This window comes from Ovis canadensis, chromosome 5, assembly GCF_042477335.2.
Source record: "Ovis canadensis isolate MfBH-ARS-UI-01 breed Bighorn chromosome 5, ARS-UI_OviCan_v2, whole genome shotgun sequence".
Lineage (NCBI taxonomy): Eukaryota > Metazoa > Chordata > Mammalia > Artiodactyla > Bovidae > Ovis > Ovis canadensis.
Window position 1 is genome coordinate 30,828,419 of NC_091249.1, and position 15,364 is coordinate 30,843,782.

At 57.1% G+C, this 15,364-nt stretch overlaps 2 protein-coding genes across 2 annotated transcripts; one reads left to right on the forward strand and one right to left on the reverse strand.

Annotated features, from left to right (window-relative positions):
• The first annotated feature begins 1,890 nt into the window (after positions 1–1,890).
• On the forward strand, positions 1,891–11,606 carry DENND1C (DENN domain containing 1C). Its single transcript, XM_069591343.1, has 23 exons — positions 1,891–2,063; positions 2,918–2,982; positions 3,082–3,125; positions 3,278–3,327; positions 3,939–4,058; positions 4,140–4,209; positions 4,397–4,477; positions 4,574–4,639; positions 4,742–4,795; positions 4,908–5,018; positions 6,152–6,252; positions 6,359–6,404; positions 6,511–6,612; positions 6,702–6,827; positions 7,750–7,854; positions 8,619–8,709; positions 8,810–8,850; positions 9,328–9,399; positions 10,000–10,044; positions 10,115–10,222; positions 10,415–10,494; positions 10,637–10,844; positions 10,955–11,606. Exons 1-23 carry the CDS (start codon positions 2,047–2,049, stop codon positions 11,546–11,548), a joined length of 2,397 nt encoding a protein of 798 aa, XP_069447444.1. The 5' UTR covers positions 1,891–2,046; the 3' UTR covers positions 11,549–11,606.
• On the reverse strand, positions 9,187–14,705 carry CRB3 (crumbs cell polarity complex component 3). The gene is made up of 5 exons (XM_069591356.1): positions 14,515–14,705; positions 14,110–14,291; positions 13,118–13,194; positions 12,466–12,609; positions 9,187–12,127 (listed from the first exon to the last, which is right to left on the reverse strand). The coding sequence occupies exons 2-5, from the start codon at positions 14,189–14,191 to the stop codon at positions 12,056–12,058; spliced, it is 375 nt and encodes a 124-aa protein (XP_069447457.1). The 5' UTR covers positions 14,192–14,291; positions 14,515–14,705; the 3' UTR covers positions 9,187–12,055.
• Between the last annotated feature and the right edge of the window lie 659 nt (positions 14,706–15,364).

Genomic DNA, 15,364 nt, shown 5'->3' on the forward strand with positions numbered 1-15,364 from the left:
CTTCAGTCTTTCTAATGAATATTCAGGGTTAAGAGGAGACTAATACAATTCATGGGATTCACCCTTATGATGTAATCATTTTTCCAAAGACCCACTCCCCACCTCCTAATACCATCACCTTAAGGGTTAAGATTTAGCATTGGGAGTTCCCTGGTTGTCCAGTGGTCAAGACTCTGAGCTTTTACTGCCATGGCCCTGGGTTCAATGCCTGGTCAGGAAACTAGGATCCATCAAGCCTGGCTCCTCACACCAAAAAAAAAAGAGAGAGATTTAGCATATAAATTCAAGGGGCCCCACAAATATGCACTCTATAGCAAGGCCTCAAAGGGTGAAGCAGAGAAGGATGGCCTGAGTATTTTGTACCCCTGATCCCCAGCCCTGGCTTAGATCCAGCTCCCCTTGGAGAGAAAGGGGGGACCAAGATGTGATCAGCCTCATCCATGTGCATCTTGGCTGGAGGCCTTGGAGGGCTGTGTCTGTATGTATATATCTGTGTGTGTGTTCATACGCTTATGCAGTAACTTACCCCCACCACCAGAGTGGAAATACCCTGGTACCCACAGTCATGTGGACAGGCACAGAAGGAAAATCCCCAGTCATCCACATTCTCACACAGCCTGATGGAGCAGACACAAATTCTAAAAGCACACGGACACCGTGTTCAACCCCAGATACCCCAGGCCATACCAGGTCACATGTGGGCTTGTGGAAATGCACGCCTCTGTCCACACAGACATTCTCAGTATCTTACAGGGAGCCGAAGAGTCTTGAAAACTCTGCAGCATTTTGGCTTTGTGGAATTTTTTAAAAAATATTTATTCATTTCATTTGGCTGCGCTGGGTCTTAATTGTGGCATGTAAACTCTTAGTTGTGGTATGTGGGATCTAGTTCCTTGACCAGGGATTGAACCCAAGCCTTCTGCATTTGGGAGGGTGGACTCTTAGCCACTGGATCACCAGGGAAGTCCCTGTCTGTGGGATTTTGCATGTATGTGCATGACCATAAATGTCTCCTGCCTTGGTGCTTTCAAGTGTGTCTGCAGATCTCTGTTTTTCAACATGACATCTGTCCACCCAGGTGTCTGTCTGTTTCTGAGTCTGCAACACTGCTTGGGTGTGTCTCTGACACTGTGTGTCTGTGACACACAACACTGCTGCGTATCTGCGTGTGTGTGTGACTATGTCCGGCTATGAATCTGACTTGAGGTTGAGCCCTGATTGTGTCTGTCCCTTTGTTTCTGCTCTACATCTGTGCCCTCTGCATTTTGGTCTCTTGTCTGCCTCTGTTTCTCTGATATTCCATTTGTATTGACAACTGTGGTCACTGTGTGTGTGTCTGTTGTCTCTGTCTGGAACTGTTTGCTGGCTGCAGCCTGTGTGTTATCCCCCTGCACCTGTCATCTGGATGGACAAGGACTTCTTTATGTATGTGTTGTCCCTCTGTACTTGTCACTTCGTGTCTGTGACTATGTGCTGCCTTTACAACTGGCTATCTCCCTGTGTCTGTCTGTGGTCTGTGACTGTTCTGGCCTGTGTGTGCTGGTCACTTCCTGGCCATTGTGTGCTGCCTCTGTTCTGTCTGCTGTCCATCCACCTTCCTGGTGCCCCCCCTGTGTCCACTCTCCAATCCTGGCTCCCTCTGGTGGTCCCATGAGGAATGGCCAGTGCGGATGGACCAAAGGGAAAAGAGTTAAGGGAAGAGGAAGCATTTTAGGCAAACTGTGAGTCCTGAGCTGCTGCACAGAAGGGAAGGCTTGGGTGTAATGGTGGGGTCCACACATACCCAGCCTGGCAGACCTGGGGGGCGGATCTGGCCTCTCAGCCTGCAGACCTCTTGCCCACCCATCCTGCGGAAGGCTAGAAGGCAAGACGCCTGGGTCTCTCACAGCGGGTGGGGGCAGGAGCCTTCCTCTGGGGACGTCAGCCGTTAAACTTCCTCTCTCAGCCACACAGGAAGCTGAGACGGCTCAGGGCCCAGCCCTGAGAAAGCACGGGCCCCCAGGACCCCTGGGGAAAGGGTCCCGCTGGGCCAGCCCTTCAGGGACCATGGGATCCACAGCCGAGTAAGAGCTGCCCCCTCTCCCATCCTCTGGACCAAGATTCCCAGACCAGGCCTGGGCTGGGGCTGAGGGGAGCAAGGCTGGGGCAGGCCAGGGAGGGACCGTGAGGCACAGGGGCAGGTGGCTGGAATCAGAGCAGGACTCAGCTGGCCTACAGTATGGACTCTGCTCTCAGGCACACTCAGGCCACTCTGGGACTTTCCCCAGTCTCTCTCTCCCTTTCCCTCTCTATGATTAAGTTTGTTGCTCTGAGCGTGTGCCTTTTGATACATCTCAGTGATGGGGAGTCTGGCTTCCGGGGTCAGCAGTGGGGGAAGGGGGACTCTGTGTGTCCATGTGTGTGTGTGATTGATTGTGTGGGATTTATGTCAGTGTGAGGATGAAGCTCAGTGTGAGGAGGTCCCCATGTCTGGGGCAGTGTGTCTGCACTCCCTCTCCATCCTTTCTCTCTGTCTCTCTCTCTCTGAGCCCAGTCCCCGAAGCCTCTGCACGGTGGGTGGAGGGAGAGGGCCAGGGGAGGAAGGCAGAGATTACAGCCTTTCCAGGAGGATCAGGGCACACTGCCCTCTTTCCTTGGATAGGAAACCTGGGGTCAGTCGCCAGGGCCCAATGAAGTCTTGGGGCAGGGCCTCGCACATATACCCAGTGACCCGACCGGCTATCCAAGAAAAGGGGAGTGTACTGGCTCGGCTACACACACACAGTCTTACCTGGAGAGTCTGATTTTTTCAGTCAGACACTGTATAGAATCGTGAACACACAGACATACACACACACACACACACATAATCACACACGTGTGCAGACACACACAGAAGCAGGTCCCTGGACCCAATAAACCCTTTTCTGTCCCACAGAGGGGATCCCCCTGCCCTGTTTGACTGGTTCTTCGAAGCAGCCTACCCTGCCTCCCTGCAGGAAGGTGAGTCAGGGGCCATCGCTCGGCAGCGGGGGGGGGGGGGGGGGCAGGAGATGAGGGTGGGCCTGGGACCCTGAACTTAGTGGCTCATTTTCCGTTCAGATCCCCCCATCCTGCGGCAGTTCCCCCCAGACTTCCAGGACCAGGTATGCAGGCTGGCTCCTTTCTTCCCCCGGGGCCAGGGCCTGTTCCCCTGGGGGAGGGGACCCAATGTCTCGGACCACGGACCACCCCCGGGAGCTCTGTGGTGGGGCCCAACCTGAGTGGCCAAGCAGTGTATGCTTCTCTCCATCCCCAGGAGTCTATGCAGATGGTGCCTAAATTCTGCTTCCCTTTTGATGTGGAAAGGTATGGAAGGAAGCAGACACCCGAGGACGCAGGGATCCAGACCTCTCATGGACCCTCAGTACTCAAACACCCAGAGACTCAGACAGCAGAGCTCCTATGCCCAGGGATCTGAGATTCAGGGGCCTAGGGACTCAGACACCCAGGGAATCTGACAAATAGTGACCTATACACAAAGGGACTCATTTACCCAGGGACTCAGGGTTCCAAAGGCCCAGGGATTCAGGGGCCCAGGGACCCAGGGACTCAGGGAACCATGGGCTCAGAGATTCAGGGACCCAGGAGCTCAGGGACCCAGGGCTTTAGGGATCTAAGGACTGAGGGGCTCCAGGGACTGAGGGACCCAGGGGCTCAGGGACCCAGAGGCTTGGAGATTCAGAGGCTTTGGGATCCAGGGACTCAGAGAACCAGGAACTTGAGGGATCCAGGGACTCAGAGAATCAGGGACAGAGGGACCCAGGGACTCAGAGAACCAGGGGCCCTTCAACTAGGGATCTATGTGCCCAGGGCCCCAGACTGATGGACACAGTATGAGGAGCACTGACGGGCGTGGAGGGGAGAGGCGTTCACACGGGTGGGGTGCCCAGGTCTCTGAGAGCCTTTCCTGCCCCCAGGGAGCCCCCCAGCACCGCGGTACAGCATTTCACCTTCACGCTCACGGATCTGACCGGCGCCCGCAGGTTTGGTTTCTGCCGCCTGCGGGCTGGTGCTCTCAGCTGTCTCTGCATCCTCAGGTGTGGGAGACGGGGGTCTGGGGTGGGGGTTGGGGCCTCTGCCCAGGGGCACTCCATGGAAACTGTGTCCACTCTCCACAGCCACCTGCCTTGGTTTGAGGTATTCTACAAGCTGCTGAACACAGTGGGGGACCTCCTGGCTCAAGACCAAGTGAGACCAACCCTCCCTGTCATTTCTGCAGGAGTCCCAGCCGCGCCCCACCCCCCCCCACCACCCAAGCCCTCAGCCTCCCAGGCCTGACCTGGGCCCCTTGACTCCTCCCAGACCACCTAGCCTGAGTCAAGACCCTCAGAGTCCCCAACCCACGTCGTGGCTCAGATATCCAACCCCCACCCAGGTCTCAGAGGTGGACGAACTTCTTCTAAATCTGCTGCAGCAGCCCCTTCCTGGGACCCAGGCTTCAGTAGGTCTGGACCTGGTGAGTACTCCTCACCCCTGGACGGTGGCGGACCACCGGTGGCAGGAGAGGCTGCACCCAGGCCCTGAGGAGTACGCCCGTACATCTCTCCCCCAGGGCAGTGGAGTGAGGATTGCCAGTGCACAAGGCCTGCAGTCCCCTGTCCCTGGGAAGAACACGTCGGTGAGCAGAGATGGGGAACGCTGGAAGGTTGGGATCCACGTGACGACAATCCACTGACTGATCGGTCCTCTCCCTCCCCCCATTCCCCCAATCCCCCGCCAGCTTTCCTGCTTCGTGGCTCCCGACTCTGGCCGCCTGCCATCCATTCCTGAGAACGTGAGTGGAGACCCCGGGAGGGAGGTCTGGGGGAGGGTAGAGGTCCAGAAACCAGGAGGGGGCTGTGAGATCCTATGGTCCCTTGTGTCCAGCGTCTCTCTCTGTTCTTCAGAGGAACCTAACGGAGCTGGTGGTGGCGGTGACCGACGAGAACATCCTGGGACTGTTCGCCGCCCTCCTGGCAGAGCGAAGGGTGCTGCTCACGTCCAGCAAACTGAGCACAGTGAGGCGGGGGTCGCAGGGCCAGGGAGGGACAGAGGCTTCGCTTAGCCTCTAGAGGCGGGACAACCGGGGCGGATTCCTAGCTCTAACCCCACTAGGAGAGACCAGAGGACAAAGTCCTGGCTCTGCGCCTTTGAAGGTCATGGTTGCGTTGAACCCTGGTTCCACCTTCTTGGGGGAAATCCGAGGGGGATGCTGTGTAGTCTGGCTTTGGTGCGCTGAGTCCAGGCTCCACCCACTACGGGCCGGAACAAGACTAGCTCCACCCCACGAAGGGTGAGCGCTGCTGCTGCTGCTGCTAAGTCGCTTCAGTCGTGTCTGACTCTGTGCGAACCCAGAGACGGCAGCCCACCAGGCTCCCCCGTCCCTGGGATTCTCCAGGCAAGAACACTGGAGTGGGTTGCCATTTCCCTCTCCAATGCATGAAAGTGAAAAGGGAAAGTGAAGTCGCTCAGTCGTGTCCGACTCCTAGTGACCCCACGGACTGCAGCCTACCAGGCTCCTCTTCCCATGGGATTTGCCAGGCATCCGCCCCTACCACCAGGAGGAAGGACGGGGGAAATGAAGGCTGCATGCTGGCCCCACCCCTAGGGGCGGGACTAGGAAGGGACTGAATTCGAGCTCCACTTCTTTAGGGGTGAGGTCAATGGGGCTGAACCTTTGCTCCACCCCTAGAGGTGGGACCAGGGAGGGACTGAATTCTAGCTCCACCTCTTTAGGGGTGGGGTCAATGAGGCTAACCGTTGCTCCACCTCTAGAGGCGGGACCAGGTCCGGCTCAATCCTAGTTCTGCCTCTTTCCGGATGGGGTTGGTGGGCTGGGTCGCTGTCCTACCTCTAAAGAGAGTGATCCGGAGAGTTGAATATTGGCTTCTCCCCCTAGAGAGGAAGAGACTAGCACGTGCCGAGTCCTGGCACCACCAGCCCCCAGCAGTGTAATTTGCAGAATTATTGGCCTTCACGTGAAAGTGTTTGAGTTTTCACTTCTTACCCAGTATTCGCTGAGGAAGGGGGTGGAGGGGGACAGGAGACGGAGGACATGAGAAATGAAGTCGGGGGAGCCACCGTCCCAGAGAGGAAGTCTGAAGCTGGGAGTCCAGGCTCTGACTCCAAGGTCCCCTCCACCCGTCCCCAGCTGACCTCCTGTGTCCACGCGTCCTGTGCTCTCCTGTATCCCATGCGCTGGGAGCACGTGCTGATCCCCACGCTGCCGCCGCATTTACTGGACTACTGCTGGTGAGGGGCGGGGCCTGGGGAGGGAGGGCTTTGGGAAGAAGCCTGGGGTCCTGGGGACCCGGGGGGGGGGGCGCCTGCATGACCGGGCCCCCTCGGTCGTCCGCAGCGCGCCTATGCCCTACCTCATCGGAGTGCACGCCAGTCTCGCTGAGGTAAGCGGGTGCTGGCCTGGATGGCACGGGCGGGCGGAGTGTGTACCCTCCCCCGCCCGAGATACTCGGGCCCTTAGCGGCCACCCCCTCCGACTCCCCAATGCAGAGAGTGCGGGAGAAAGCCCTGGAGGATGTCGTGATGATGAACGTGGACTCCAATACCTTGGAGACACCGTTCGACGACTTGCAGGCGCTGCCCCCAGACGTGGTCAGTGTCGCCCGCTCCCCAGCCTCCTGCCTCATCCGGTAGGCGAGGCTCAGCGCCGGCCCGCTCAGCGCTGCCCGCTTGTCCCCCAGGTGTCTCTACTGAGGCTGCGGCTAAGGAAGGTCGCGCTGGCCCCTGGGGAAGGGGTGTCCCGTCTCTTCCTCAAAGCTCAGGCCCTGCTCTTCGGAGGGTACCGCGATGCGCTCGTCTGCAGCCCGGTAAGTAGCAGGAACGAGAAGGGAGCAGCCCCGTGGGTGCCTGCAGGATTCGGAATAATAATACCCAGTTTGTAATGGAGTGCTTGCTTTGAGCTTCCGTTTGCGTGCTAAGTCGCTTCAGTCGTGTCCGACTCTTTGCAACCCCATGGACAATAGCCCTCCAGGCTCCTCTGTCCATGGGATTCTCCAGGCAAGAATACTGGAGTGGGTTGCCATTTCCTTCTCTAGTGCTTCTGTTTGCTCATCTGTAAAATCGGACCACAACAGTACCCACCCAAAAAGGTCATATGTGTCTGAAATGCTCGGACAGTGCTTGGCACATTGCAATAGACAAACGCTAGGTTTACAGTTGCTGTTATTGTCTCAATGCTCATAACAATACAATGAGAGGGATACTATTATGGTCCCAGTTTACATATGAAAAAACCAAGACTTGGAGAAAACCCGCAGCAGGTGGGTGTTGAAGCCAGGGCTTTGATCTGCTGACTTTCAACCCTGATACCCTCCCCACCCCTACCCCCAGTTTCTCACAACTGTTCTATAAAAAGGTTGTCGGAGAATTCGATCATTTGAGAATCTGATGCTCTAGTCAGCTCTGCTGGAAACTGTCCATTTCTCCTCCTCCTCTGTCTCCCCTCCATTCTGGCCTCCCTTGTTTGTTTGTTGCCCGAATCAGCGCTCTCATCGAGTCACTCTAAGTGACCGCCAGAGGTCACTTAGGAGTATGAGTCAGGTCCCATCTGCCACCCCGCTCCGGGTAAAAGCCCAGGTCCTCCCTGCTGCCCATGAAGTCCTGCTGGAGTTCAAGCACACAGAGGCACTCCATCAATGTTCGCTACACAGATGGACAGTAGAATAAGGAAGGCAGAATAAGGGATCCAAGAGAGCCGCGAGGAGCTTAGAATTCGAGTCCTTCTTCCAGGGCCAGCCTGTCACCTTCAGTGAAGAAGCCTTCTTGGCCCAGAAACCCGGGGCGCCGCTGCAGGCCTTCCACCGGCGGGCTGTGCACCTGCAGCTGTTCAAACAGGTGGGCCAGAGCCTTGGGGGCGGGGCTGAGGCCGAAGGGGCGGGGTTGGGGCGCTGATGCGCGCACCCCAGAGGGCGGAGCCGGGGCTGGAGGGATGGACGCCTGGGTTCACTGGGCGGGGCGAGAGTTGGCCCTGCCGGATCCCCCACTCCAGGGTCTCCGGGGTGGGAGAGACATGAATCCTTGGGTCTCTGAAAATGGAAGCCCCTGACCTGAGTTCCTAGGGATAAGCTTTACTTCTAGGTCCCTGAGGAGATTGGGCTGGAACCAAATTATTGAGTCCTAACGCGGGGGCCTCCTGGATCGAGGATGGAGGTTCATGTCAGACTCCCTTTGCGGGGAGGGGAGGCAGGCCGGCCTTTTGGACCCCAGGGATGGGGGGAGGGGGAGGGGGAACCGGACTTTTGGGTTCTGGGAAGAAAGTTGGATGAACTTCAGTGTCCTTCAGGGTGAACTGGCTTCTAGGGTCCCTGGAGGTGGAGTCGACCTCTTCCCAGGGTCATTGAGAGGAGGCAGGCATGTGTGGAGTGGCAGTCTTACCTCTCCGACCCTGTGAGGGAGTCTGGTGCCTGAAGACAGATCCTGACTTGGGGTGGAGAGGGGCGGACCTCTGACTTGCTGAGTCGGGCTCCAGACTCCTGGGGCCTCATGTTGGGGAAGGGTGGGGCCAAGGATGTCTTCTATGTCTTGTTGGGAGTAGATCCCTAGACCTCGAATTCTAATGTTTGGGGCACCCTGATTTCCTGTTTCTCCCACACGCCCAGTTCATCGAAGGCCGACTGGAGAAGCTAAACACGGGTGAAGGCTTCTCAGACCTCTTTGAGCAGGAGATCACTTGTAGTGGGGCCTCCTCAGGTAAGCTCTGCACCTGGCCTCAGAGGCCCCACCTCACCAGCACCCCCACCCAAGCCCACCCACCCTGAAGATGCTATGCTCTCTGCTCTCTTCTCTGCAGGGACACTCCGATCCTACCAGCTTTGGGCAGACAACCTGAAGGTAGTAATACCACTTTTAGTGTTTATCGCAGGATTAAATTAAACCCATAGCCATCCTCACTATGCCCATGTATAGAAAGAGGTGAAAAAAAATCAAGACTCAGGGAGAGGGACTTTCCTGGCAGTCCAGCAGTTAGGACTCTGCGCTTCCAATGCAGAGGGCAGGAGAGTTTGATCCCTGGTCAGAGAACTAAAATCCCACATACCACACACACACACACACAAAACACACAACAAACAGAAAACCTCTATGCCTATGGTGATGGTTATGCAACTACTGGAAACCTACCAAAAGTCATTGAGTTGTGCAAGTAAGGCAAGTGACTTGTATGGTATGTAAATTATAACTCAGTTTTTTAATTTAATAAAAAAGAAAATTCAGAGAGGGAGAAGGGTTTTTCCAGCAACACACAACCCAGGTGGGCAGGTGGGGTCTGGGATATGCCTATGCCTCTCTGCCTTGGCTTTCTCTCCACAGAAAGGTGGTGGTGCCCTTCTGCACTCCGTCAAGGCCAAGACCCAACCAGCTGTCAGGAACATGTACCGCTCGGTGAGGCTGGGGCGGACAGACCAGTTACCAGGGTGACCAAGCCAGAGGATGTTTTAACCTTCTGTTTAGAGGACAGTTTATCAAACTGAACCAGCAGTTAAACCAGTTGCAATGTTTCCTCCTTTTATTTTCCACTGACTGTGTTCTTTCCCGTTTGTCAGATCACGTCTTTCCTATTTAAAAATGATCACCAGGATTCTTTGGCAAACGTCTCGGGGTATTCCTTCTGAGACACTAACATTCCTGCTTGCACGCTTAGTGTTTTGTTTTTCTCCCAAATCCAAAAGTTTCCTGGGACCGGCTCCCGCAGCTCGGAACCGTCTGTTGGATTTTTATTCTTTGCTCTGCTTTTGAACACTGATTTTTTACAGCGTTCCAGCTTTGCCACTCCCTGTTTCATTTGGGGGTTATCTCCTCGAGGAATATTCCTTTTATATTAGTCAAAGAGGCATGTTTGTATTGACTCCTTAGCTGGTACAGGGGGATTCTGAATGGATTTTGAGTCACCCGTGAGCAGATGGCAAGATGAATCTGTCCTCCGGGGTGGAGGGCCTGGTTCTCAAATACCCATGTCAAATCACTCTTTCGGTTCCTCCATAGGCAAAGAGCGGCTTGAAGGGTGTGCAGAGTCTTCTCATGTACAAGGTAAAGTCAGTGGCCAATGCCAGGGGACAGTGGGGGGAAGCAGTTCCTGGCTTACCCACCCTCTTCCTAGGAAGGGGACTCTGGCCTGCAGAGGGGGGGCTCCTTGAGGGCCCCTTCCCTCACCAGCCGCTCAGATCGTCTGCAGCAGCGCCTGCCTATCACCCAGCACTTTGGACAGGTAAGCCCCCTCCCACTTAGTGCCAATGCACATACCTGGAATTATCACCAAGTCCTTCTCTCCTTCTCTGCCTCCAATCAGACATCTCAACTACCCCCAAATGGGATGCCCACACCATCCCCCATTCACAGAGCCCCCTGATTCTGTAGCTCCTGAGGCCCTGCCCCCAGGCCCCAAATGTGTCCTTTGCAGAACCGGCCCCTTCGCCCTAGGAGTCGCCCCAGCAGGAGACTCAGGCTGGAAGAGAAGCCCTCTGAGTCCCTGGAAGAGAGGTAAGACTCCAAGGCAGGGGATTGGAGGGAGGGTAGTGTTAGAAGTGGGGGCCAGGACTGATGGGAAAGTGGGTCCCCAGACTCCAGACACTTAGGGCAGCTGGTCTGGGGCAGAAACCTGAGGCTGCCCATCCTTACCCAGGACACCCTCCCTGAGCCCAGAGGATGCTCAGGACCCGTGGGCAGAGGAAGCGCTGGATGGCAGCTTCCTGGGGTCTGGAGAAGAACTGGATTTGCTAAGTGAGATATTGGATAGCCTGAGCACGAGAGCCACGCGGACTGGTAGCCTGCGGCCCAGCCAGAGTTTAGACTGCTGCCACAGAGAGGACTTGGACAGCTGCCTCAGCCTGGTGAGAGCCCCACTCCCTGGCCACCCAGTCCCTCCCCATTTGTCCATCCAACCTGCCAGCGCCTGCTTCATCCAAAGGCCAGCAATCTGCCATCTCCCACCCCCACCCAGCCTGACATACCCGGAAGATCGAGTTGGCAAGCAGATGACGACAAACCTCCAGAGCCCCAGCCCCTGTCCCTGCTGCCTCTGCACACCCCTCAGCCTTCGGATGCCACAAGCTCCGGGAAGCACCCCACTTGCCAACTGCCTTCAGAGGCCAGCCCAGAAATCGAGTCTCTGTCCCAGTCTTTGACAGCTTCTGCAGGCCCCAGCAGCAAAGGGGACCCTGGATCCTCTCCCACCGAGCCCCAGCCTCTCTGCTTCTCCCCTCCCCATGAAGCAACTGAAGATCCCACAGCCCAGGAGGAGCCCTGCTCCCAGCTCTTGGCAGCACCCAGCCAGCCCAGCCCTCCAGAAAGCCCCCGACCTGAGCCCAACTTGGGTGTTACCTGGACATCCCAAGCCCTTGATTCTTTCTCGGATCTGGGTTCCTCAGAGAACCCCGGAGCCCTGCCTTCAGAGGGCCTGCCCGCAGTTCACCTCCAGCCCCTCGAGGAGCCAGAAGCCCCCAGGTCCTCAGCTTCACCTGCAAGCAACTGGCAGGAGCCCCAGGCCAGGAGTGGGCCCAGAGTCGCTGAGCTTAAAAAGTGTTTTGAAGGTTAAGGACCAAGGATCTGGGAGAGACTCTGGCCCCTTGTTAATAAAGCCTCAAGAGCCCAAAGCTGGATTTTCCTGTTGAGTTTATCTGGGAGCCCTCTTGTGCTCAGGAACCCACACCACTCACCACCTCCATCCTGAGGCAACCTCAGGCTGGCTCTGAGGTGCAGCTAAAAGCCCCTCCCTTCCAGGAAGCCCTCCCAGCCCCTAGGGCCCTCAAGAACTTAGAATTCCTCTCCCAACAGCCTATGTGCCCTGTAGGAGTCTCCTTCATCTAGGCTAATTCCTACTCCTACCAGCCCACAGGAAGGTCTTATAATATCTCACCACCCACTATATAGATATATGTGTAAAGTGAGCAGCCTCAGTGTCCCCTGCCCTCAAGGGCACAGTCTTAGAAGCACCTTATTCCCTTCTATTGTTAAGCACTGGATGGGTTTGATTGCCCAGAGAGGGCTCTGCCTTCCCCCAAGGTCACACAACCAGGAAGGGTAATGGGTAGAGGAAGGGGACCTAGATGGGCAGGCAGCCCCGCACCGTCTCCTTGGAGTCCTGGGGAGCCCGGGCCTCAGCTGCGTGGGAGAACTGAAAGGAAAGGAGAGGGGGGGAGTGTCGGGCCTGTGCGGCAGCGGGACAGATAACCGATGGTGCGGCAAGCGAGGAGGTGGGTCCCCAGCCCTGGCACCCCAACTGCAGGCAGAGTCAAGCAGAGGCGGCATGCTTCGCAGAGCCCGCCCGGCAGGTGCCCCGCGGCCCCCCAAGTCCTCCGGAACCATCAGAGGCTGGTATCTCAGTGGCTGTGAGAGAGCAAGTGCCGGGCAGTCCTGAGCAGTGGTGGTGGCTGTGGCCAGCCCCAGCCTTCAGATGAGCCGTTCCTCAGGCGGTAGCTTGAGGTTGGGGGGCGGTGGAGCTCGGGCACCCACCTGCTCCTCGCTGCTGGGCCGGTAGGTGCCCTCCGTTTGCCTCTTCTCCCGTAGCTTCCGCACCAGCACAGCCAGACCCACAGCCAGGAGCAGGGCAGCCAAGAGGGAGAAAACCACGATGATGGCGGTGACGGCCTCCTGTGACTGCGTGGGAGGGGGGATGGGTGTGAGTTACCCCTGAATCTGGACATCCTGTCCACCCCCCCGACCCGGAGAAGCCTCTGGGGATGGTAATCCGCTCTCCCTAACATCTGCTGCCTTGGGTGACTGGGTTCCTTCCCCCAGGGTTCCTGATCCCCATCTATCATACCTGGGCTCCTGGGCTCTTCCACCTGCTGTGTCTGGGGTCCTCCTTCCAAGTGCTGCCACGCCTAAGCTTCTAGCTCCCCCTTCCCCCTGCCTGAGAGGCACAGGGGGCTCCTGACCTTGCCAGGCTGGGTATTCTTGCTCACTCCCTTCCAGGCATTCTTGGTCTCCCCATTTGCCAAGTTGGCCTTCTGATCTCTCCCATAGGGTTCTCCAATGCCTCCCCCCACCAAACCCAATAGTCACCCCTGAAAGTCTAGGCCCTCCCATCTGCTACCTGAGGGACTCTTCGATAAAATCCCTTCTGCCCTCCTCCCCTATACACCACCCTCCCCACTCAACTCACCAGGGCTCCATTGGAACCAGGGCTGGGGCCAGAGGTCGTAGTGGTGGTGTTCACACTTGTAGAGGTCGTAGAAAGTGCTGGGGAGTGGTAGAGAAGCCAATGCCAAGTTGCTCAGTCATGTTCAACTCTTTGCGACCCCATGGACTGTATAGCCTGCCAGGCTCCTGTCCACCGGATTTTTCAGGCAAGAATACTAGCGAACCCAGCTCCTCCATGGCAGGTGGATTCTTTACCTGCTGAGCCATCTGGGAAGCTCCAGAGAAGATAAATGAACCCCCATCTATTCCTTCCCATCTGGAAACATCTTCATCATCCTTGGGCATTTCCCCTCACTAGAACTCTGCTCTTCTGAGACTTTCATTCTGTGGGTACCCTCCATGAAGGGGATGGCCTCATTGATTTTGCTTCTCTGGGGACCCCCCACCCCTGGTTAGCCCAGCAGCGAGTAATCAACCAACAGCAGTTTGCAGTTTGCACTGAGTTGGGGGCTATTATAATGGATAGTGTCCGGAAACCCAACCCTTCCCCCCTACCACCCACCTCCCCAGCCCTCCCTCAGCCCTTAAGGAGCTGGGCGGATCCTGTATTTCCCCGGAGTGTCTGACTCACACACCTCCCCCCAGGCACCCGAAACTAGAATAGAGGGCAGAAAGGCAGGGTCCACACCTTAGGCCAGTCTGCGCAACCTGGGCCTAAAGCCCCAGGCAGGCTTCCTCCTGATTCGCATTTCCCAGAGTTCTCAACCTTACTGAGACTCCGGCCCCCAGGCCTCCTCTCCCAGCAGCTCACAATTCCACCCAACTCAGGAATTCTCCTAGACCAACTCCAACCTTCCAAGGAAGGACACAGAAATTCTAACCCTCCAGCTCTGACTCTATCGACTCCGTCTCCCAAGGCATCACATGCCCGCTCCTGGGTTCTTGACCTCTCAGTGTTGCAGGGACATAGCTCTTCATAGCCCAGACCCCCCAGCGCCCCGGACCGGTACCTACCTTGCCCGCCGACCCGGCCCCAGCGGGCCAGCAGCAGTGGCAGGCCGAGCGCCAGGAGCGACTCCAGGCTCGGGCTCGCCATGGGCCGGGTGACAGGCTGGTGGCACAGGGAAGGGGCTTGTCGCAGGGGCCGCTCCTACCGCATCTCCGGCCGGGGGTACCTTCGACCCCGCACCTGGGAGCTGAAGGAGAAAGGCCAGGGCGTGGGGGAGGGGGCCGGATCCAGGCACTGGCCTCTGGGAGGGGCGACCCTTGCCGGCCACCCGCGAGTCCCGCCCCGCCCCACCACCAGAGGTCAGAGATTAAAGATTAACTCTGGGCGGCGCGTTCCTGGGCTAGGGAAAGAGGAAGAGGAGGGAAGGGGGGAGGGGGCGGCAGGCCCAGCCGTACGACCTGCCTCCTTACCTGATCCGGGCGTCTTCGACTTCGCTCTGAGTCTGGATGCCGGTCCTTCGCTCGAACCCTCGGTACGTCGGTCAGTGGCTGGGTCGCACTGTTCCAGCTCCGCCCGCTCACGTGACCCGGAAAGTTTAGTCACTCACCTGGGAGGGCAGCGCACTTCCGGCTTCTGCACCTGAGCCTAGATGAGAGGGAGGGGCCTAGAGGGGGCGGGGCCGCGCCGCGGACGCACCTGTAACGGGAACCCAATCCTACAATCCGAAGGCATAAAAAGAAGTGTAAGCGCACAGGTGTAAAAGGGGCCTCTCACCTGCACTGCAGGTACACCTGTAGAATTGTCCAGGTGTGGAAACACACAGGGCATGGAAACATCGGTGTGTGAAGCACTCCTGTCTTGGGCAGACCGGGATGGGGAGCCTCTAAGGAAAACACATCTATGTGGCACACACCTGCATGAGAGCTAACGTGTAAAGAAGACATCTGCACGGAAGTGTAAGAACGCCGATGGGACACATCTGCCCTGAAACACATCTATTTGGAGTATAGCTGAATGGAAGCCTGCCTGGGGGAAAAACAGCTGTAGAGAACACATCTACATGTTAAACACCTGGCTGAGGCACTGTGGCGCGGGGCACATCTGTTTTGGGAATGCATCTGCATGACTCACCTATGAAATGAACAAGACTTGCAGGAGGAATTGCCGTGTAGAAAGACATTAGAAACACCTGTACAAGACACACCTGTATTGAAGTGCACCTGTAGGGGACCCAGTTATATGAAAAAGCCCCATATGGATTGATATTTAAATGGAATACACCTGTGGTGGGGGAGGCTGTGTAACGCATTCCTGGGTGGA

Excerpts from the sequence above, each read along its gene's own strand:
- CRB3 (XM_069591356.1), bottom strand. The coding sequence starts at position 14,191 with ATGGCGAGCCCGAGCCTGGAGTCGCTCCTGGCGCTCGGCCTGCCACTG. Across the intron at positions 13,195-14,109 it reads GGGCCGGGTCGGCGGGCAAG|CACTTTCTACGACCTCTACA; the intron begins GTAGGTACCGGT and ends ACCACTCCCCAG. Across the intron at positions 12,610-13,117 it reads CTGGTTCCAATGGAGCCCTG|TCACAGGAGGCCGTCACCGC; the intron begins GTGAGTTGAGTG and ends CCTCCCACGCAG.
- DENND1C (XM_069591343.1), top strand. Across the intron at positions 4,478-4,573 it reads CTTCAGTAGGTCTGGACCTG|GGCAGTGGAGTGAGGATTGC; the intron begins GTGAGTACTCCT and ends TCTCTCCCCCAG. Across the intron at positions 6,253-6,358 it reads CATTTACTGGACTACTGCTG|CGCGCCTATGCCCTACCTCA; the intron begins GTGAGGGGCGGG and ends GGTCGTCCGCAG.